Consider the following 26017-nt stretch of genomic DNA (forward strand, 5'->3'; position numbering starts at 1 on the left):
ATATGGAGCTGGTCCACCCTTTGCTGCTCCAACAACCTCCACTCTTCTGGGAAGGCTTTTCACTAGATGTTGGAACGTTGGAGCTTTCGACTCTGTCAATCACCGTGTTCTTATCGGCAGACTAAACAGCCTTGGTTTCTCTAATGACTGCCTCGCCTGGTTCACTAACTACTTCTCAGACAGAGTTCAGTGTGTCAAATCGGATGCCTTGTTGTCCGGACCTCTGGCAGTCTCTATGGGGGTGCCACAGGGTTCAATTCTCGGGTCGACTCTGTTCTCTGTATATATCAATAATGCCGCTCTTGCATTCTGTGATCCACCTCTACGCAGATGACACCATTCTGTATACATCTGGCCCTTCTTTGGACACTGTGTTAACAAACCTCCAACTGAGCTTCAACGCTTCAGGCCAACTCCTTCAGGCCTCCAACTGCTCTTAAATGCAAGTAAAACTAAATGCATGCTCTTCAACTAATCGCTGCCCGCACCCAACCGCCCACCTAGCATCACTACTCTGGATGGTTCTGACTTAGAATATGTGGACAACTATAAATACCTAGGTGTCTGGCTAAACTGTAAACTCTCCTTCCAGACTCACATTAAGCATCTCTAATCCAAAGTTAAATATAGAATCAGCTTCCTATTTCGCAACAAAGCCTTATTCACTCATGCTGCCTAACATACCCTCGTAAAACAGACTATCCTACCGATCTTTGACTTCGGCGATGTCATTTACAAAATATTCTTCAATACTCTACTCAGCAAATTGGATGCAGTCTATCACAGTGCCATCCGTTTTCTCACCAAATCACCTTATACCACCCACCATTTCGACCTGTATGCTCTCGTCGGCTGGCCCTCACTACATATCCGTCGCCAGACCCACTGGCTCCAGGTGATCTATACATCTTTGCTATGTAAAGCTCCGCCTTATCTCAGCTCACTGGTCACCATAGTAGCACCCACCCATAGCATGCGCTCCAGCAGGTATATTTCACTGGTCATAAGCCAACACCTGCTTTGGCCGCCTTTCCTTCCAGTTCTCTGCTGCCAATGACTAGAACGAATTGCAAAAATCACTGAAGTTAGAGACTTATATCTCCCTCACTAACTTTAAGCATCAGCTGTCAGAGCAGCTTACAGATCGCTGCAGCTGTACACAGCCCATGCGTAAATAGCCCATCCAACCAACTACCTACCTCATCCCCATATTTTTTTTTTTTTTTCTGCTCTTTTGCACACCAGTGTGGTGTCTTTGCCTATTCCGAATTAAGTGATATGACATGCTATTCTGTAAAATAATTTCTACGTAATTAATATTACCTGATTGAGCTAATCATGTAAATGTAATTAACTAGAGAGTCGGGCACCACAAAATAATATTTATAGAGCTGTTATCTTCCGAATAAACTCTTAAAGACCTATTAATATTTTACATCAATAGCAGTCAATATTAATCATCACCTTAATTCAGTCTCATTTGAAAGTTGTACATTCTTGGTTATCTTCACGAACCCTGGCCAACAAGTTGAATCAGCAATACAAAGTTGGGTTTAATTATTTATTTACTAAATACCTAACTAATCACACAGAATTACATCTACAAAGAATGAATTATACCTTGATTACAAATGACGTCATAAAGGAAAACGTCCCTAGTGGACGGAACAGATATGACAGCTGGTTACACAAAAGAAAAGGGCTGGGTTTGAGTGAAAGAGCGGGAGGACTGAGGGACAAAGGAAGAAGCTGTGCTATCGTAAATACAGTATCTCATGCATTCTAAATTACCACCCATTTGGAAAAGGAAAATGCAATAAAAGTTTACTCTGAGCTGCGCTTCGGTAGGTTGGTGGTAGATGGAAGGCCGTGTTGCCAAACCGAGTCCTTTGTCCTTTGAAGAATGTCTCTGTTTGTCAATTGGATACGTTGTAGTAACATCGTTGTGTGATAGACGGGATACTCTGTCTGTTCCTTCCTAACCCTCGTTTGCAGCTGCTGTTGCTAACTCAACGGCTAGGAGGTATCACTTCTGTAGTGAATAAGAGTTCAAAGTTCATACCATTCGCAACCAAAGCTCACACTGATATTGGCTTTGTTCTGTAGTTATTATCTGAACCATTCTGACATCGGACCGTCGTCCTCACATCCTCGGAACAGGAGGTTACATTTTCGTCAAGGGCTTATATAGTTTACAAGCTATGTCTCTTCACGTGGGCGGGCCACTGAGTCGGGCCTTATTCACTCATGAAAACCCAATTCTCACATTGTAGAAGCTAAAATCACATTTCATCCCATCATGAATAATTTAATATTCAAACATTTAAATTGAACAACATTTCCATGTGAATCCGATACCTCTGATGTGTAGACTTTACACTGTAGAGTTTATGTCATCTTATCATTGATGAGAATGTCTCAGATGACAACCGAACTGACATCATATTCATTAAGTACCACTGCATATGTTCAATTGGTCGGATTACCAGAATATAGTTAATTTCCCCTCACCTTCTGATGTTCCCAGAATCTCTACGTTAACCAAGAGGTTTTCAAATATAACATCAGTAGGGTAGAGAGAGGGAAAAAGGGGGGAGAGGTATTTGACTGTCATAAACACTGTATACAGATTTTTCTATTGTGTTATTGACTGTAACTCTGTGTTGTTTTTGTCACATTGCTTTGCTTTATCTTGACCAGGTCGCAGTTGTAAATGAGAACTTGTTCTCAACTGGCCTACCTGGTTAAATAAAGGTGAAATAAAAAATGTAAAAAATAAAATTTCTGTGGGTACTTGTTTCTATTCAGCCACCAAGAGCCTTCGTGAGGTTGGACACTGACATGGGTGATTAGGCCTGGCTTGCAGTCAGTGTTCCAATTCATCCCAAAGGTGTAAGGTGTTAGATGGGGTTGAGGTCAGGGCTCTGTGCAGGGCAGTCAAGTTCTTCCACACCGATATCTACAAACCATTTCTCTATGGACTTTGCTTTGTGCACGGATGTCATGCTGAAACAGGAAAGGACCTTCCCTTAACTGTTGCCACAAAATTAGAAGCACAGAACCATCTAGAATATCATTGTATTCTGTAGCGTTAAGAACTAAGGGGCCTGGTCCGAAACATGAAAAACAGCCGCAGACCATTATTCCTCCTCCACCAAACTTAACAGTTGGCACTATGCATTCTGCAAAACCCAGATTCGTCCATCGGACTGCCAGATGGTGAAGCGTGATTCATCCCTCAAGAAAACAAGTTTCCAGAGTCCAATGTCGGCGAGCTTTACACCATCCCAGCCAACGCTTGGCACTGCTCAGTGATTGTAGGCTCGTGTGCAGCTGCTCGGCCATGGAAACCCGTTCCATGAAGCTCCAGACAAACAGTTCTTGTGCTGACATTGCTTCCAGAGGCAGTTTGGAATTCGAGAACAGATTACATTTACGCATTACGTGCTTCAGCACTTGGTGGTGCCATTCTGTGAGATTGTGTTGTTGCTCCTAGACGTTTCCACTTCACAATAACAGCACTTACAGTTGACCTGGGCAGCTTTAGCAGAGCACAAATTTGATGAACTGACTTGTTAGAAAGGTTTAAAATAAAACATTTATCAATTTTAGAACAAGGCTGTAACATAACAAAATTTGAAGAAAGTGAAGGAGTCTGAATACTTCCCGAAAGCACTGTACATAATGCAAACACACAAACTCCCTCACCCTCTCCCCACAAAACACACACAAAGCCACACACACACTCCTCTCCCCTGCAATTCTCCACCCTTACGTTGCCCTAGGCCCCAAGAGTTAATTTGACAAGTTCTCCCCTGAGCGCTCTCTGTATCTCACTGTCTCTCTCTCTCTCTCTCTCTCTCTCTCTCTCTCTCTCTCTCTCTCTCTCTCTCTCTCTCTCTCTCTCTCTCTCTCTCTCTCTCTCTCTCTCTCTCTCTCTCTCTCTCTCTCTCTCTCTCTCTCTCTCCTCTCGCCTCTCTCTGACTGACAGCCTAGCTTAACTGCTCTCTCCTTCTCTCGGTGTGCTCATGCATTCTTAATGAGCTGGGATAGGATTGGGCCTTGGGACCATTACAGCTTGTCAGGAGTCGTGTTGCTAAATGTTGTCTGAATGTATAGGACACTGTAGTACTAGAGAGGGCCGTTTAGTTCATTGAAATATAATTCATTATATCGTTTCGTTGTTGTAGAACTAGAAAGGAATAGTAGATGTCCTTTTGTCTGAATGTGTTTTAATGTTATCCATCTCCTTACCTTATTCTAAGACGGTCCACAGAGGTGTTATATTGTGTCCCGGCATACTTTCCATAGAAATGAGTACAGCCCCAAATATGAATAATAGACAATCTTGTGTTATTGGTAGTCTCCCAGCTAGGACGTAAGACTACACTTTCCCAAACTTAATAAAATATTTTATGAGGCAATCTTTTTTTAAATGTATTTCATGAAATATACCTTCTCTGTATTTTTAGCTGTCTCATGATATATAAGTATGGCAATATCCTTTCCAGTGAATGTGGCAGCTCGGTTGCATAACTAAATAGAGTGGGATGCTGTGGCTCGACTGTGGCCTCAAGGACTTAATGAGTTCTCATTCAATGAGGTGCTATATTACCATGACGATGATGATGATGATGATGCAGCTGATGATAAGCACCACCACGAGAGAATGAGAGGAATAATATGATCTTTTTTCATCTCTCTCTTTCCTTTTTCTTGCAAATGTTTACTTTCTCTCTTTCTTTCTCTTCATACCTTTTTCTATTGTCTGCTATTATCTCTCCTGTTTTACCTTTAGCTCTCATCTTCTCCTTTCCCACTCGTTCTCTCACCCTCCTCTCCACCTCCCTTTCTCTCTCTCAATCTTTCTCAGATTTTCCCTCCATTCCATTTGTTATGCTTCGTCATCCTCCTCTCCTCCTTCTCTTCCCTTGTTCCGTCTCTGAGACAGTCGGCTCGTGCAACTGTGGGTGCTTGTGGGACAGAGATGGTGATGATGAGGAGGAAGGTGGTCGGTAAAGCTGAGGCCATCCAGTCATGTGGATTTGTCAATATGTGAGATGTGGGGGTGAATCAATCCACTCCGAGGCTCCTTCAGCTCCTATAACCCAGCATAGCACCAGATACTATAATAATAACTACCACAGATTAGTAATAACTACCACAGTATAGTAATAACTACCACACTATAGTAATTAACTACCCCAGTATAGTAATAACTACCACATTATAGTAATAACTACCACAGTATAGTAATAACTACCACAGTATAGTAATAACTACCACACTATAGTAATAACTACCACAGATTAGTAATAACTACCACATTATAGTAATAACTACACACAGTAATAACTACCACACTATAGTAATAACTACCACAGATTAGTAATAACTACCACATATAGTAATAACTACCACATACCACAGTATAGTAATAACTACCACACTATAGTAATAACTACAGTATAGTAATAACTACCACACTATAGTAATAACTACCATCTACTGTATGCTGCTCTGTACCATCACTCATTCATATATTAGTAATAACTTACACTGTGTATAAGACAGTAGTTTTGGAATTGTTAGTTAGATTACTTGTTGGTTATCACTGCAGTACTAGAATAACTACGCATTAACATCTGCTAACCATGTGTATGTGACAAATAAAATTTGATTTGATTTGATTTGATTTGAATATAGTAATAACTACCACACTATAGTAATAACTACCACAGATTAGTAATAACTACCACAGTATAGTAATAACTACCACAGATTAGTAATAACTACCACAGTATAGTAATAACTACCACAGATTAGTAATAACTACCACAGTATAGTAATAACTACCACAGTATAGTAATAACTACCACAGATTCGTAATAACTACCACAGTATAGTAATAACTACCACAGTATAGTAATAACTACCACAGTATAGTAATAACTACCACATAACAGCAATAACTACCACATAACAGTAATAAATACCACATTATAGTATTAACTACCACACTATAGTAATAACTACCACATTATAGTAATAACTACCGCAAATTAGTAATAACTACCACATTATAGTAATAACTACCACATTATAGTAATAACTACCACATTATAGTAATAACTACCACATTATAGTAATAACTACCACAGTATAGTAATAACTACCACAGATTAGTAATAACTACCACAGTATAGTAATAACTACCACAGTATAGTAATAACTACCACATTATAGTAATAACTACCACACTATAGTAATAACTACCACAGATTAGTAATAACTACCACAGATTAGTAATAACTACCACATTATAGTAATTTTTTTAATTTTTTAATTTTATTTTTTTATTTCACCTTTATTTAACCAGGTAGGCAAGTTGAGAACAAGTTCTCATTTACAATTGGCCAAGATAAAGCAAAGCAGTTAATACAACGACACAGAGTTACACATAGTAAAACAAAATAAGTCAATAATACAGTATAAACAAGTCTATATACAACTAGGTAAGGGCAAAAAAGGCCATTGGCAAAGTAAATACAATATAGCAAGTAAAACACTGGAATGGTAGTTTTGCAATGGAAGAATGTGCAAAGTAGACATAAAAATAATGGGGTGCAAAGGAGCAAAATAAATAAATAAATTAAATACAGTTGGGAAAGAGGTAGTTGTTTGGGCTAAATTATAGGTGGGCTAACAGGTGCAGTAATCTGTAAAATGCTCTGACAGTTGGTGCTTAAAGCTAGTGAGGGAGATAAGTGTTTCCAGTTTCAGAGATTTTTGCAGTTGGTTCCAGTCACTGGCAGCAGAGAACTGGAAGGAGAGGCACAAAGAATTGGTTTTGGGGGTAATATACCTGCTGGAGCGTGTGCTACAGGTGGGAGATGCTATGGTGACCAGCGAGCTGAGATAAGGGGGACTTTACCTAGCAGGATCTTGTAGATGACATGGAGCCAGTAATAACTAGCGAGGGCCAGCCAACGAGAGCGTAGCAATGGTAATAACTGACAAAACGGATTGCACTGTGATAGACTGCATCCAATTTGTTGAGTAGGGTATCGGAGGCTATTTTGTAAATGACATCGCCAAAGTCGAGGATTGGTAGGATGGTCAGTTTTGCAATAAGCATGAGTGAAGGATGCTTTGTTGCGAAATAGCCAATTCTAGATTTAACTTTGGATTGGAGATGTTTATATGGGTCTAAGTTTAACTAACCAGACACCTAACTATAGTTGTAATTCTAAGTCAGACCAGAGTAGTGATGTTAGGCGGGTAGGTGCAATAACTACCATGGATTTAGTTTTACTTGTATTTAACTAGGCCACGGAAGGAGAGTTGTATGGCATTGAAGCTTGCCTGGAGGGTTGTTAACACAGTGTCCAAAGAAGGGCCGGAAGTATACAGAATGGTGTCGTCTGCGTAGGTGGATCAGGGACTCACCAGCAGCAAGAGCGACCTCATTGAGTAATAACTACCAAGAATTGAACCCTGTAATAACTAACACATAACAGCAATAAATACCACATTATAGTAATAACTACCACACTATAGTAATAACTACCACACTATAGTAATAACTACCACAGATTACTAATAACTACCACACTATAGTAATAACTACCACAGATTACTAATAACTACCACATTATAGTAATAACTACCACACTATAGTAATAACTACCACACTATAGTAATAACTACCACAGATTACTAATAACTACCACACTATAGTAATAACTACCACAGATTAGTAATAACTACCACAGTATAGTAATAACTACCACAGTATAGTAATAACTACCACAGTATAGTAATAACTACCACACTATAGTAATAACTACCAAACTATAGTAATAACTACCAAACTATAGTAATAACTACCACATAGTAATAACTAACACATAACAGCAATAAATACCACATTATAGTAATAACTACCACACTATAGTAATAACTACCAAATTATAGAACTAATAGTAATAACTACCACATTATAGTAATAACTACCACATTATAGTAATAACTACCACAAATTAGTAATAACTACCACATTATAGTAATAACTACCACATTATAGGCAAATTAGTAAGAACTACCACATTATAGTAATAACTACCACATTATAGTAATAACTACCACATTATAGTAATAACTACCACATTATAGTAATAACTACCACACTATAGTAATAAACCGCAAATTAGTAAGAACTACCACATTATAGTAATAACTACCACATTATAGTAATAACTACCACAAATTAGTAAGAACTACCACATTATAGTAATAACTACCACATTATAGTAATAACTACCGCAAATTAGTAAGAACTACCACATTATAGTAATAACTACCACATTATAGTAATAACTACCACATTATAGGAATAACTACCACACTATAGTAATAACTACCGCAAATTAGTAAGAACTACCACATTATAGTAATAACTACCACATTATAGTAATAACTACCACAAATTAGTAAGAACTACCACATTATAGTAATAATAACTACCCAAATTAGTAAGAACTAGCAAATTAGTAATAACTACCACATTATAGTAATAACTACCACATTATAGTAATAACTACCACATTATAGTAATAACTACCACACTATAGTAATAACTACCACAGATTAGTAATAACTACCACAGTATAGTAATAACTACCACAGTATAGTAATAACTACCACAGTATAGTAATAACTACCACAGTATAGTAATAACTACCAAACTATAGTAATAACTACCAAACTATAGTAATAAACATTATAGTAATAACTACCACATAGTAATAACTACCACATAAACAATAAATACCACATTATAGTAATAACTACCACACTATAGTAATAACTACCACACTATAGTAATAACTACCACACTATAGTAATAACTACCACACTATAGTAATAACTACCACACTATAGTAATAACTACCACAGATTACTAATAACTACCACAGATTAGTAATAACTACCACAGTATAGTAATAACTACCACAGTATAGTAATAACTACCACAGTATAGTAATAACTACCACACTATAGTAATAACTACCAAACTATAGTAATAACTACCAAACTATAGTAATAACTACCACATAGTAATAACTAACACATAACAGCAATAAATACCACAATATAGTAATAACTACCACACTATAGTAATAACTACCGCAAATTAGTAAGAACTACCACATTATAGTAATAACTACCACATTATAGTAATAACTACCACATTATAGTAATAACTACCACATTATAGTAATAACTACCACATTATAGTAATAACTACCACAAATTAGTAATAACTACCACATTATAGTAATAACTACCAAATTAGTAAGAACTACCGCAAATTAGTAAGAACTACCACATTATAGTAATAACTACCACATTATAGTAATAACTACCACATTATAGTAATAACTACCACACTATAGTAATAATAGCAAATTAGTAAGAACTACCACATTATAGTAATAACTACCACATTATAGTAATAACTACCACATTATAGTAATAACTACAAATTAGTACGAACTACCACATTATAGTAATAACTACCGCAAATTATACGAACTACCACATTATAGTAATAACTACCACATTATAGTAATAACTACCACAAATTAGTAATAACTACCACATTATAGTAATATCTACCACAAATTAGTAAGAACTACCACAAATTAGTAATAACTACCACAAATTAGTAATAACTACCACATTATAGTAATAACTACCACATTAGTAATAACTACCACATTATAGTAATAACTACCACATTATAGTAATAACTACCACAGTATAGTAATAACTACCACAGTATAGTAATAACTACCACAGTATAGTAATAACTACCACACTATAGTAATAACTACCAAACTATAGTAATAACTACCAAACTATAGTAATAACTACCACATAGTAATAACTAACACATAACAGCAATAAATACCACAATATAGTAATAACTACCACACTATAGTAATAACTACCACAAATTAGTAAGAACTACCACATTATAGTAATAACTACCACATTAGTAATAACTACCACATTATAGTAATAACTACCACATTATAGTAATAACTACCACATTATAGTAATAACTACCACAAATTAGTAATAACTACCACATTATAGTAATAACTACCACAATTATAAGAACTAATAAGAACTACCACATTATAGTAATAACTACCACATTATAGTAATAACTACCACATTATAGTAATAACTACCACACTATAGTAATAACTACAAATTAGTAAGAACTACCACATTATAGTAATAACTACCACATTATAGTAATAACTACCACAAATTAGTAAGAACTACCACATTATAGTAATAACTACCACATTATAGTAATAACTACCGCACAATTAGTAAGAACTACCACATTATAGTAATAACTACCACATTATAGTAATAACTACCACAAATTAGTAATAACTACCACATTATAGTAATATCTACCGCAAATTAGTAAGAACTACTATTAGTAATAACTACCACATTATAGTAATAACTACCACATTATAGTAATAACTACCACATTATAGTAATAACTACCACACTATAGTAATAACTACCGCAAAATAACTACCACATTATAGTAATAACTACCACATTATAGTAATAACTACCACAAATTAGTAAGAACTAACATTATAGTAAGAACTACCACATTATAGTAATAACTACCACAAATTAGTAAGAACTACCACATTATAGTAATAACTACCACATTATAGTAATAACTACCACATTATAGTAATAACTACCACACTATAGTAATAACTACCGCAAATTAGTAAGAACTACCACATTATAGTAATAACTACCACATTATAGTAATAACTACCACATTATAGTAATAACTACCACATTATAGTAATAACTACCACACTATATTAATAACTACCACAGATTAGTAATAACTACCACTGGTTAGTAATAACTACCACATTATAGCAATAACTACCACTGGTTAGTAATAACTACCACAGATTAGTAATAACTACCATTATTAGTAATAACTACATAACAGCAATAAATATAGTATAACTACCACACTAGTATTTAGTAATAACTACCACCTTATACTATAAACTACCACATTATAGTAATAACTACCACATTATAGTAATAACTACCACATTATAGTAATAACTACCACATTATAGTAATAACTACCACACTATAGTAATAACTGCCACAGATTAGTAATAACTACCACACTATAGTAATAAATACCACAGTATAGTAATAACTGCCACAGATTAGTAATATCTACCACACTATAGTAATAACTACCACTCTATAGTAATAACTACCACAGATTAGTAATAACTACCACAGATTAATAGTACCTACCACAGATTAGTAATATCTACCACACTATAGTAATAACTGCCACAGATTAGTAATAACTACCACATATTAGTAATAACTACCACACTATAGTAATAACTACCACATTATAGTAATAACTACCACAGATTAGTAATAACTACCACACTATAGTAATAACTACCACAGATATAGTAATAAATACCACACTATAGTAATAACTACCACAGATTAGTAATAACTACCACAGATTAGTAATAATACACTATAGTAATACCACAGATTAGTAATAACTACCACAGATTAGTAATAACTAGCACACTATAGTAATAACTATCACAGGCTGGTAATAGCTACCACTGGTTGGTAATAACTACCACATAACAGCAATAAATACCTCATTATAGTATTAACTACCACAATATAGTAATAACTACCACACTATAGTAATAACTACCACACTATAGTAATAACTACCACACTATAGTAATAACTAGCACATTATAGTAATAACTACCACATAGTAATAACTAACACTAACAGCACACATTATAGTAATAACTACCACACTATAGTAATAACTACCACACTATAGTAATAACTACCACACTATAGTAATAACTACCACATTATAGTAATAACTACCACATAGTAATAACTAACACATAACAGCAATAAATACCACATTATAGTAATAACTACCACATTATAGTAATAACTACCACACTATAGTAATAACTACCACACTATGGTAATAACTACCACAGATTAGTAATAACTACCACAGTATAGTAATAACTACCACATATTAGTAATAACTACCACAGATTATTAATAACTACCACATATTAGTAAGAACTACCACAGTATAGTAATAACTACCACAGTATAGTAATAACTACCACAGTATAGTAATAACTACCACATAACAGCAATAAATACCACATTATAGTAATAACTACCACATAGTAATAACTAACACATAACAGCAATAACTACCACACTATAGTAATAACTACCACACTATAGTAATAACTACCACATTATAGTAATAACTACCACATTATAGTAATAACTACCACATAGTAATAACTAACACATAACAGCAATAACTACCACATTATAGTAATAACTACCACAATATAGCAATAAACGCAAATTAGTAATAACTACCACATTATAGTAATAACTACCACATTATAGTAATAACTACCACATTATAGTAATAACTACCACATTATAGTAATAACTACCACACTATAGTAATAACTACCACACTATAGCAATAACTACCACACTATAGTAATAACTACCACTGGTTAGTAATAACTACCACACTATAGTAATAACTACCACACTATAGTAATAACTACCACAGATTAGTAATAACTACCACAGATTAATAGTAACTACCACAGATTAGTAATAACTACCACACTATAGTAATAACTACCACCGATTAGTAATAACTGCCACAGATTAGTAATAACTGCCACAGATTAGTAATAACTACCACAGTATAGTAATAACTACCACATATTAGTAATAACTACCACAGATTATTAATAACTACCACATATTAGTAAGAACTACCACAGTATAGTAATAACTACCACAGTATAGTAATAACTACCACATAACAGCAATAAATACCACATTATAGTAATAACTACCACATAGTAATAACTAACACATAACAGCAATAACTACCACATTATAGTAATAACTACCACAATATAGCAATAACTACCGCAGCAGTAAGAACTACCACAGTATAGTAATAACTACCACATATAGTAAGAACTACCACAGTATAGTAATAACTACCACAGTATAGTATTAACTACCACATAACAGCAATAAATACCACATTATAGTAATAACTACCACATAGTAATAACTAACACATAACAGCAATAACTACCACACTATAGTAATAACTACCCCACTATAGTAATAACTACCACATTATAGTAATAACTACCACATAGTAATAACTAACACATAACAGCAATAACTACCACATTATAGTAATAACTACCACAATATAGCAATAACTACCGCAAATTAGTAATAACTACCACATTATAGTAATAACTACCACATTATAGTAATAACTACCACATTATAGTAATAACTACCACATTATAGTAATAACTACCACACTATAGTAATAACTACCACACTATAGTAATAACTACCACACTATAGCAATAACTACCACACTATAGTAATAACTACCACTGGTTAGTAATAACTACCACACTATAGTAATAACTACCACACTATAGTAATAACTACCACAGATTAGTAATAACTACCACAGATTAATAGTAACTACCACAGATTAGTAATAACTACCACACTATAGTAATATCTACCACAGATTAGTAATAACTGCCACAGATTAGTAATAACTGCCACAGATTAGTAATAACTACCACACTATAGTAATAACTACCACTGGTTAGTAATTAACTACCACCTTATACTATAAACTACCACACTATAGTAATAACTACCACACTATAGTAATAACTACCACAGATTAGTAATAAATACCACAGTATAGTAATAACTGCCACAGATTAGTAATAACTACCACACTATAGTAATAACTACCACACTATAGTAATAACTACCACAGATTAGTAATAACTACCACAGATTAATAGTAACTACCACAGATTAGTAATATCTACCACACTATAGTAATAACTGCCACAGATTAGTAATAACTACCACAGATTAGTAATAACTACCACACTATAATAATAACTACCACAGTATAGTAATAACTGCCACAGATTAGTAATAACAACACTATAGTAATAACTACCACACTATAGTAATAAATACCACACTATAGTAATAACTACCACAGATTAATAGTAACTACCACAGATTAGTAATAACTACCACACTATAGTAATACTGCCACATTATAGTAATAACTACCACATCATAGTAATAACTACCACATTATAGTAATAACTACCACACTATAGTAATAACTACCACACTATAGCAATAACTACCACACTATAGTAATAACTACCACTGGTTAGTAATAACTACCACACTATAGTAATAACTACCACACTATAATAATAACTACCACAGATTAGTAGTAACTACCACAGATTAGTAATAACTACCACACTATAGTAATAAACACACTATAGTAATAACTACCACAGATTAGTAATAACTGCCACAGATTAGTAATAACTGCCACAGATTAGTAATAACTACCACACTATAGTAATAACTACCACTGGTTAGTAATAACTACCACCTTATACTATAAACTACCACACTATAGTAATAACTACCACACTATAGTAATAACTACCACAGATTAGTAATAAATACCACAGTATAGTAATAACTGCCACAGATTAGTAATAACTACCACACTATAGTAATATCTACCACAGATTAGTAATAACTACCACAGATTAATAGTAACTAACAGATTAGTAATATCTACCACACTATAGTAATAACTGCCACAGATTAGTAATAACTACCACAGATTAGTAATAACTACAACACTATAGTAATAACTACCACAGTATAGTAATAACTGCCACAGATTAGTAATAACTACCACACTATAGTAACAACTACCACACTATAGTAATAAATACCACACTATAGTAATAACTACCACAGATTAATAGTAACTAACAGATTAGTAATAACTACCACACTATAGTAATACTGTCACAGATTAGTAATAACTAACAGATTAGTAATAACTAGCACACTATAGTAATAACTATCACAGGCTGGTAATAACTACCACATAACAGCAATAAATACCTCATTATAGTATTAACTAACACTATAATAATAACAACACTTAGTAATAACTAACACTATAGTAATAACTACCACACTATAGTAATAACTAACATTATAGTAATAACTACAACATAGTAATAACTAAACATAACAGCAATAAATACCACATTATAGTAATAACTACCACACTATAGTAATAACTACCACACTATAGTAATAACTAGCACATTATAGTAATAACTACCACACTATAGCAATAACTACCACACTATAGCAATAACTAGCACATTATAGTAATAACTACCACACTATAGCAATAACTACCACACTATAGTAATAACTACCACTGGTTGGTAATAACTACCACATAACAGCAATAAATACCTCATTATAGTATTAACTGCCACACTATAGTAATAACTGACACTATAGTAATAACTACCACACTATAGTAATAACTAGCACATTATAGTAATAACTACCACATAGTAATAACTAACACATAACAGCAATAAATACCACATTATAGTAAAAACTATCACACTATAGTAATAACTACCACACTATAGTAATAACTACCACACTATAGTAATAACTAGCACATTATAGTAATAACTACCACATAGTAATAACTAACACATAACAGCAATAAATACCACATTATAGTAATAACTACCACACTATAGTAATAACTACCACACTATAGTAATAACTGCCGAAGATTAGTAATAACTACCACAGATTAGTAATAACTACCACACTATAGTAATAACTACCACACTATAGTAATAACTACCACACTATAGTAATAACTACCACACTATAGTAATAACTACCACACTATAGTAATAACTACCACAGATTAGTAATAACTACCACAGATTATTAATAACTACCACATTATAGTAATAAGTACCACACTTAGTAATAACTACCACACTATAGTAATAACTACTACAGTATAGTAATAACTACCACAGATTATTAATAACTACCACATTATAGTAATAACTACCACACTATAGTAATAACTACCACACTATAGTAATAACTCCACAGATTAGTAATAACTGCCGCAGATTAGTAATAACTACCACAGATTAGTAATAACTACCACACTATAGTAATAACTACCACACTATAGTAATAACTACCACACTATAGTAATAACTACCACAGATTAGTAATAACTACCACAGATTATTAATAACTACCACATTATAGTAATAACTACCACACTATAGTAACAACTACCACACTATAGTAATAACTACCACACTATAGTAATAACTACTACAGTATAGTAATAACTACCACAGTATAGTAATAACTACCACATATTAGAAATAACTGCACAGATTATTAATAACTACCACATATTAGTAAGAACTACCACAGTATAGTAATAACTACCACAGTATAGTAATAACTACCACAGTATAGTAATAACTACCACATAACAGCAATAAATACCACATTATAGTATTAACTACCACACTATAGTAATAACTACCACACTATAGTAATAACTACCACATTATAGTAATAACTACCACATAGTAATAACTAACACATAACAGCAATAACTACCACATTATAGTAATAACTACCACAATATAGCAATAACTACCGCAAATTAGTAATAACTACCACATTATAGTAATAACTACCACATTATAGTAATAACTACCACATTATAGTAATAACTACCACACTATAGTAATAACTACCACACTATAGCAATAACTACCACACTATAGTAATAACTACCACAGATTAGTAGTAACTACCACAGATTAGTAGTAACTACCACAGATTAGTAATAACTACCACACTATAGTAATAACTACCACAGATTAGTAATAACTGCCACAGATTAGTAATAACTGCCACAGATTAGTAATAACTACCACAGATTAGTAATAACTACCACACTATAGTAATAACTACCACTGGTTAGTAATAACTACCACCTTATACTATAAACTACCACATTATAGTAATAACTACCACATTATAGTAATAACTACCACATTATAGTAATAACTACCACACTATAGTAATAACTACCACAGTATAGTAATAACTACCACAGTATAGTAATAACTACCACAGTATAGTAATAACTACCACAGTATAGTAATAACTACCACATTATAGTATTAACTACCACACTATAGTAATAACTACCACACTATAGTAATAACTACCACATTATAGTAATAACTACCACATTATAGTAATAACTACCACATTATAGTAATAACTACCACATTATAGTAATAACTACCACAGTATAGTAATAACTGCCACATTTAGTAATAACTACCACCTTATAGTTATCACTATCACATTATAGTAATCACTACCACATTATAGTAATCTTACCACATTCCAGCACAGCAGCAGAGACTATAGTGATTACTACCACATTCCACCTCAAGTGAAGTTGAAAACAAGCACTGCAGGGAATTATTTTGGTTCTCCAACACCACCCACCTCTCCTATCCACTGGTTACTGGAGAGGGAGAGAGATTTTCACACATTAGTGTGAGAGAAGTAGACACAAAGAGGTAGAGAGGATGTGATAGTATTCAACTCCATTTACTCTGCACTCTTTTCCTATGCCCCTCCGGCCAGATGGTGAGAGTGAGCCAATCAGACAGTGAGCCAGGGGGTCTTCGTCCAATCAGACAGGCAGCCAGTGGGTCTTTGTCCGCCCCACTGACTCTTACCATTACTTACCTGTCTGACAAACACCTACACAAAAACACTCAAAAAAACTGACATGTTTATGTGAACAGTCTGGACAACGCAACTCTTCTATAACAACAGTCTGGACAATGCAACACTTTATAACAACAGTCTGGACAACGCAACACTTCCATAACAACAGTCTGGACAACGCAACACTTCTATAACAACAGTCTGGACATTGCAACGCTTCTATAACAACAGTCTGGACAACGCAACGCTTCTATAACAACAGTCTGGACAATGCAACACTTCTATAACAACAGTCTGGACAACGCAACACTTCTATAACAACAGTCTGGACAACGCAACGCTTCTATAACAACAGTCTGGACAACACAACTCTTCTATAACAACAGTCTGGACAACGCAACACTTCTATAACAACAGTCTGGACAACGCAACGCTTCTATAACAACAGTCTGGACAATGCAACCCTTCTATAACAATGTCTGGACAACGCAACGCTTCTATAACAACAGTCTGGACAACACAACACTTCTATAACAACAGTCTGGACAATGCAACACTTCTATAACAATGTCTGGACAATGCAACACTTCTATAACAACAGTCTGGACAATGCAACACTTCTATAACAACAGTCTGGACAACGCAACACTTCTATAACAACAGTCTGGACAACACAACACTTCTATAACAACAGTCTGGACAACACAACACTTCTATAACAACAGTCTGGACAACACAACACTTCTATAACAACAGTCTGGACAATGCAACACTTCTATAACAACAGTCTGGACAATGCAACACTTCTATAACAACAGTCTGGACAATGCAACACTTCTATAACAACAGTCTGGACAACACAACACTTCTATAACAACAGTCTGGACAATGCAACACTTCTATAACAACAGTCTGGACAATGCAACACTTCTATAACAACAGTCTGGACAACACAACACTTCTATAACAACAGTCTGGACAATGCAACACTTCTATAATAACAGTCTGGACAATGCAACACTTCTATAACAACAGTCTGGACAATGCAACACTTCTATAACAACAGTCTGGACAATGCAACACTTCTATAACAACAGTCTGGACAATGCAACACTTTTATAACAACAGTCTGGACAACGCAACACTTCTATAACAACAGTCTGGACAATGCAACACTTCTATAACAACGGTCTGGACAATGCAACACTTCAACTGTAAAACATCAATTAATATCCCGAGACTTTATTTGCTTCATTCACACTGAACATAACCAGTGCTTATTAGAGACAGCCTTCTATTTGAGCCACTCGTCTGTTTCCTTAATGCACAAAGCTTTTGCTTAATCAATTGTTGAAAAGACAACCACACTGTTTATTGTGACCAGTATAAACATAATAACAAATCCATCACAGATCAGACTTGTAAATACTACGGTAGGCTTGTGATCATGCACCCGCTGATTTTGCGCTTCAGCACCATTCTCCCACTCATAGAGCTCCATGGTGGAGGTATAATAATAGCCATAACATCTAGCGATCAAACAAGGTAATGGTTAATGTTTTTCTATCAATTATTTTCCATAGGGGATTTTAGAAAAACTTGAAATGAAAGGCTGTGTTTTGTAAGGCCAATTCAGTGAGGTTTTTATAACCATGCAACTCTCTCGGACAAGGTGCCTTATTATTTATTTATTTTTAGTAATTTTTACCCCTTTTTCTCCCCAATTTCGTGATTATTATCTTGTCTCATCGCTGCAACTCACCAACGTGCTCGGTAGAGGCGAATGTTGAGTCATGGGTCCTCCAGAACATAACCCGTCAAACCGCAGTTAACACCCGCTCACTTAACCCGGAAGCCAGCCGCACCATTCAGAAACACTGTTTAACTGATGGCCGCATTCAGCTAGCAGGCGCCCGGCCCACCACAAGGAGTCGCTAGAGCGAGATGAGCCAAGAGGTTGTAGTGACACTGCAACACTGTGATGCAGTGCCTTGGGAGCTGCGCCCACTTGGGAGGCCGGGACAAGGCGACTTTTGTCTATATATTCGTCTCTATTTACTCCTAAAAAATGCTACCTACTATCAAAGTTGATATGCAAAACTACAAATCCCTGCAAACTAATTTCTAGCTGACACCTTTGCTAACAGGTATGGTGTCAATTTTAAACTTGCACAAGACAGTTAACACAATTGTAAATGTAATGAATTGTAGCCAATTTATTCATTACTACATTAAGCTAACATTAGTTAATCCGGTGATTCTTACCTTCTTATCTCATCCAGATCATCAGGGCATTTGTAGTTCTTTATGATAGCCACATTAGCAGCTAATTAGCATTTCATTTTAGGGGGTAAATACAGGCAAATATATTGATAAAATTCACCTTGTCCTAGAGATATTAACACGGTTATCAAAAGTCATGCCAGGGTAGCTTACATGAAACACAGCCCTTATTTTAAGTGTTTCTAAAGTCCCCTATGGGAAAAATGAATGGTGCAAAAACAATTGGAACCATTTCCCTGTTTGACAGGTTTTATGGGTATTATGAATCATACTGTGATACCATTCATTGTATTCTTGTAGTTGCATCGATATCACAGCACATAGACTTCAGTATTCAATGTTTGACCATGTCAAACCAGACTGCTGTCTCATATAATAATGTTGCTCTTCTTTATCTTCTTTATGATGTTCACTGACTCCTCTTCAACAATTTATGTAGACCTGCTGTTTATTTGAAATATAAATGTATTTGTTGAAATCTGTGCTGACTCCCAGCTATTAAAAGGGACAGACAGCTACTTGAGATTTTTAGTTTTACAGTATGTGAAAATGACAAAACACAACACTTTTATATCAACAGTCTAGACAACACAACATTTCTGTCACTTAGAAAGTTGTTTTTGAAAATGGTTGTTTTATGCCTATCCCAAACCTTAACCCTTACCTTAACCATTCAGAGTTAATGCCCTTACCTTAACCATTCAGAGTTAATGCCCTTACCTTAACCATTCAGAGTTAATGCCCTTACCTTAACCATTCAGAGTTAATGCCCTTACCTTAACCATTCAGAGTTAATGCCCTTACCTTAACCATTCAGAGTTAATGCCCTTACCTTAACCATTCAGAGTTAATGCCCTTACCTTAACCATTCAGAGTTAATGCCCTTACCTTAACCATTCAGAGTTAATGCCCTTACCTTAACCATTCAGAGTTAATGCCCTTACCTTAACCATTCAGAGTTAATGCCCTTACCTTAACCATTCAGAGTTAATGCCCTTACCTTAACCATTCAGAGTTAATGCCCTTACCTTAACCATTCAGAGTTAATGCCCTTACCTTAACCATTCAGAGTTAATGCCCTTACCTTAACCATTCAGAGTTAATGCCCTTACCTTAACCATTCAGAGTTAATGCCCTTACCTTAACCATTCAGAGTTAATGCCTAAACTTAAAACCAACCTTAAAAATGTGAAGTTTATGCCTAAACTTAACCTTAAACTCTTTGAAGTTGGACGTTTGGAACAACTTTGAAATCTGACTTTTGAGAAGCGTGGATGAACGTCTAATTGTGATGTAAGAACGTGTAGGTCTAGACAACATAATGTCTGACAATGGAGCTGACAAACACAACACACACACACACACACACACACACACACACACACACACACACACACACACACACACACACACACACACACACACACACACACACACACACACACACACACACACACACACACACACACACACACACACACACACACACACACACACACACACACACACACAACCACACACACACACACACATACGCACACACACACACACAGACATCATACACCTTCTCACATACAGTAGACCCAGAAGCTGAGGTTTCATCCTGTGGTGTGTTGCTCTATGCAGGTGTGCTGAGGATGTAACTGACGGATCCCAGTACTTTGTGCTGTTGATGATCACAGACGGAGTCATCTCAGACATGGTGCAGACCAAGGAGGCTGTGGTCAATGTGAGTGCTTATCGTGTGTGTGTGTGGGGGGGGCACATATACCTCACACATCACCTTTGTGTGTTATCCCCTTTCTCACAGGCTGCCGCTCTGCCCATGTCTATCATCATAGTGGGAGTAGGCCCTGCTGAGTTTGACGGTAAGTGGGTGTGTGTGCGCATGTGCATCCGGCATGTGTGTGTGCGCACTTAACCAAAGTAGCTAGCTCCACTGTCAAAAAAGCCATTCAAGGTTCACAGTTTCTGATCAGAGGCTTCATAGCCTGTGAAGTGCACTAAAGATCAGCAGGGTAGGTAACAAAACAACACTTACTGCAATCTCCTTCTCAAAGGTTTTAGGAAGAGCTGAATCCCCTCCTCGCTCTCCCGTTGCCTTGGAGCTACAGCGAGGATACCCATCCCTCCTCCTGTAGAGCTGGGCTTTTCCTTTGGATCTGTTATACTCTTCTAACACACCTGATTTGATCCTGACGAGCAGCATGAGTCTTATAGCAGGGTTGGAACAAAAGCCTGCACGCCCAAGGTGCATTGGGCGGAGTAAAACTTACGTTATTAGTAGCTGTCCAGGAAGAGGGGAGTGTTCATTCCTTCTCCCCATCCCAAAGAATCATTAGCATTGCATTAGCCTCATTGGTAACAGGTCGTGACTCCTGTGTCATGTCTCTCAGTGGATGGGGACTCAGAGTGAGTGACTCCTGGATCGTATTCCGTAGGGCAGGCCATGGAAAACGTTTTAAAATGTCTTGCAATCGAATACGAAATGAGCAATGTCCATGTCGTCCCTCCCTGTTTTCAGTCCATTTCTTCCGTATGGTGCCTAATGAACACGCGCCCGATGGGTCAGACTTTGGCTCTGTTACCTTGGTCACCTGGCTTTAGCTCAGAAGGCTAATGCCATAGAAGAAGAATATTACAATGTAAACAATCCATTCACTCACATTGTTTACTCGTGGTACCATTTTGTTTTGCTAACAGTAATATGCAGCAGGAGATAATTCTGTTGGGGTGATATCCTTCTCTACCTACCATGCTCATTTTTATCCCTGGGTAATGATGACAAGGCAGCAAGTGCACAACGGCCTGGCCAAGGGAAATCCTGAAATGGCACTTGGTAGAACGTGATTGTGGATGCCTCCCTTTTGCCTGTGGTCAAAAGTAGTGGACTAAATAGGGAATAGGGTGCAATTTGAAATTAAGCTTGTTTCTTCCTAGCAAAGTGAGAAAGAGTTGTGTTGGACAGCTGAGATCTTCAGAGAAGCAACACAAAGCAGAGACTCTCGCAAAGTAAATATGCCAAATATTCCAAAAGCTAATTGGCTAAGTGATTTTAATTATTAAAAAACTACTGGTGGTAGTTGGGGAAGGGAAAAGGAGAGGGGAAATGAGTCATGCCTAACGACAAGGGAGATAGATCTCTGAGGGACCTATTAGACACTACACAGGGCAATACGAGGGATCAGGGGTGGCTGCCGTAGTTGTGCGTGTGCGTGCGTGACAGAAAAAGGAGAGAGAGAGAGTTGGGGAATGTGTATTTAAAAGCGTATAAATTAAACCGCTAGAGTTTAAACCTTGCTCCAGAGTGTGTGGTGGGTTGACTGCTTGTTCCAGAGTGTGTGGTGGGTTGACTGCTTGCTCCAGAGTGTGTGGTGGGTTGACTCAGAGTGTGTGGTGGGTTGGCTTGCTTCCAGAGTGTGTGGTGGGTTGACTGCTTGCAGAATGTGTGGTGGGTTGACTGTTGCTTCAGAGTGTGTGGTGGGTTGACTGCTTGCTCCCTGTGGTGGGTTGACTGCTTGCTCCAGGGTGTGTGGTGGGTTGACTGCTTGCTTCAGAGTGTGTGGTGGGTTGACTGCTTGCTTCAGAGTGTGTGGTGGGTTGACTGCTTGCTCCAGAGTGTGTGGTGGGTTGACTGCTTGCTTCAGAGTGTGTGGTGGGTTGACTGCTTGCTTCAGAGTGAAATGGCACTTGGTAGAACGTGTGTGGGTTGACTGCTTGCTCCAGAGTCTGTGGTGGGTTGACTGCTTGCTCCAGAGTCTGTGGTGGGTTGACTGGTTGCTTCAGAGTGTGTGGTGGGTTGACTGCTTGCTTCAGAGTGTGTGGTGGGTTGACTGCTTGCTCCAGAGTGTGTGGTGGGTTGACTGCTTGCTTCAGAGGGTTGACTGCTTGCTTCAGAGGGTGTGGTGGGTTGACTGCTTGCTCCAGAGTGTGTGGTGGGTTGACTGCTTTGCTCCAGAGTGTGTGGTGGGTTGACTGCTTGCTTCAGAGTGTGTGATGGGTTGACTGGTTGCTTCAGAGTGTGTGGTGGGTTGACTGCTTGCTTCAGAGTGTGTGATGGGTTGACTGCTTGCTTCAGAGTGTGTGGTGGGTTGACTGCTTGCTTCAGAGTGAGTGGTGGGTTGACTGCTTGCTCCAGAGTGTGTGGTGGTTGACTGCTTGCTTCAGTGTGTGGTGGGTTGACTGCTTGCTTCAGAGTGTGTGGTGGGTTGACTGCTTGCTTCAGAGTGTGTGGTGGGTTGACTGCTTGCTTCAGTGTGTGGTGGGTTGACTGCTTGCTTCAGAGTGTGTGGTGGGTTGACTGCTTGCTTCAGAGTGTGTGGTGGGTTGACTGCTTGCTTCAGAGTGTGTGGTGGGTTGACTGCTTGCTTCAGAGTGTGTGGTGGGTTGACTGCTTGCTTCAGAGTGTGTGGTGGGTTGACTGCTGCTTCAGAGTGTGTGGTGGGTTGACTGCTTGCTTCAGAGTGTGTGGTGGGTTGACTGCTTGCTTCAGTGTGTGGTGGATTGACTGCTTGCTTCAGTGTGTGGTGGGTTGACTGCTTGCTCAGAGTGTGTGGTGAGTTGACTGCTTGCTTCAGAGTGTGTGGTGGGTTGACTGGTTGCTTCAGAGTGTGTGGTGGGTTGACTGCTTGCTTCAGAGTGTGTGATGGGTTGACTGCTTGCTTCAGAGTGTGTGGTGGATTGACTGCTTGCTTCAGTGTGTGGTGGGTTGACTGCTTGCTTCAGAGTGTGTGGTGGGTTGACTGCTTGCTCCAGAGTGTGTGGTGGGTTGACTGCTTGCTCCAGAGTGTGTGGTGGGTTGACTGCTTGCTTCAGAGGGTGTGGTGGGTTGACTGCTTGCTTCAGAGGGTGTGGTGGGTTGACTGCTTGCTCCAGAGTGTGTGGTGGGTTGACTGCTTGCTTCAGAGGGTGTGGTGGGTTGACTGCTTGGTCCAGAGTGTGTGGTGGGTTGACTGCTTGCCCCAGAGTGTGTGGTGGGTTGACTGCTTGCTTCAGTGTGTGGTGGGTTGACTGCTTGCCCCAGAGTGTGTGGTGGGTTGACTGCTTGCTTCAGTGTGTGGTGGGTTGACTGCTTGCTTCAGAGTGTGTGGTGGGTTGACTGCTTGCTCCAGAGTGTGTGGTGGGTTGACTGCTTGCTCCAGAGTGTGTGGTGGTTGGAGAATGTTCCTAACTTTAACTTTAAATGTTCTACAGGAAGAGGAGTATTTGATTAATCTATACTTTCATATCCTCCTTTAGCTCAGTCAGAAGGAAGCTGGGGAACTCTCTCTCCACAGGGGGCCTATGCAAACAGACTGTCACACACACACACACACACACACACACACACACACACACACACACACACACACACACACACACACACACACACACACACACACACACACACACACACACACACGCACACGCACACGCACACGCACACACACTTGAACATTCCCAGTTAGTCCAACTAAATTATTGCTTGAGAAAATGCTCTTTGCTACGTAGCTAATTTTTTTTGGTCTATTTTAAATGAAAACAGAAAGAAAATTAATTGTTACACAGAAATGATTGTATTTTGAGATAAATACAGCTGCATTGGACCTTGAAGCACCATCTTCGCTCCTCTTTTCTGCTATTACCATCCTCCCCTCTCTTACGCTCTCTTTCTCTGTAAATTCTTCCATCACATCCTTTCCTCTCTCCAAATCCCCCACATGTTTTGATGAAGCCGTTTTTCTGTGGGTCTCTGTGTGTGTCTGTACGTGTGTGTGTCTGAGAGTGTTTGTGTGTGTATGTGCGCGCGTGCGGTGAACGTGTGTGCATCATCAATGTGTAC

The 26017-nt window shown here is 37.2% G+C and overlaps 1 protein-coding gene across 3 annotated transcripts in view; it reads left to right on the plus strand.

Annotated features, from left to right (window-relative positions):
* LOC124026877 (copine-9-like) overlaps window positions 1-26017 on the plus strand; it is a 224297-nt gene that overhangs the window by 185908 nt on the left and 12372 nt on the right. For all 3 annotated transcript variants that reach the window (XM_046339550.1, XM_046339553.1, XM_046339554.1), the window contains 2 exons: window positions 21823-21925; window positions 22007-22064. In XM_046339550.1, coding sequence (XP_046195506.1) covers window positions 21823-21925; window positions 22007-22064 — 161 coding nt within the window. The remainder of the gene's footprint in view (window positions 1-21822; window positions 21926-22006; window positions 22065-26017) is intronic.

The sequence above is a fragment of the Oncorhynchus gorbuscha genome, linkage group LG03 (genome assembly GCF_021184085.1).
Source record: "Oncorhynchus gorbuscha isolate QuinsamMale2020 ecotype Even-year linkage group LG03, OgorEven_v1.0, whole genome shotgun sequence".
Classification (NCBI taxonomy): Eukaryota; Metazoa; Chordata; class Actinopteri; order Salmoniformes; family Salmonidae; genus Oncorhynchus; species Oncorhynchus gorbuscha.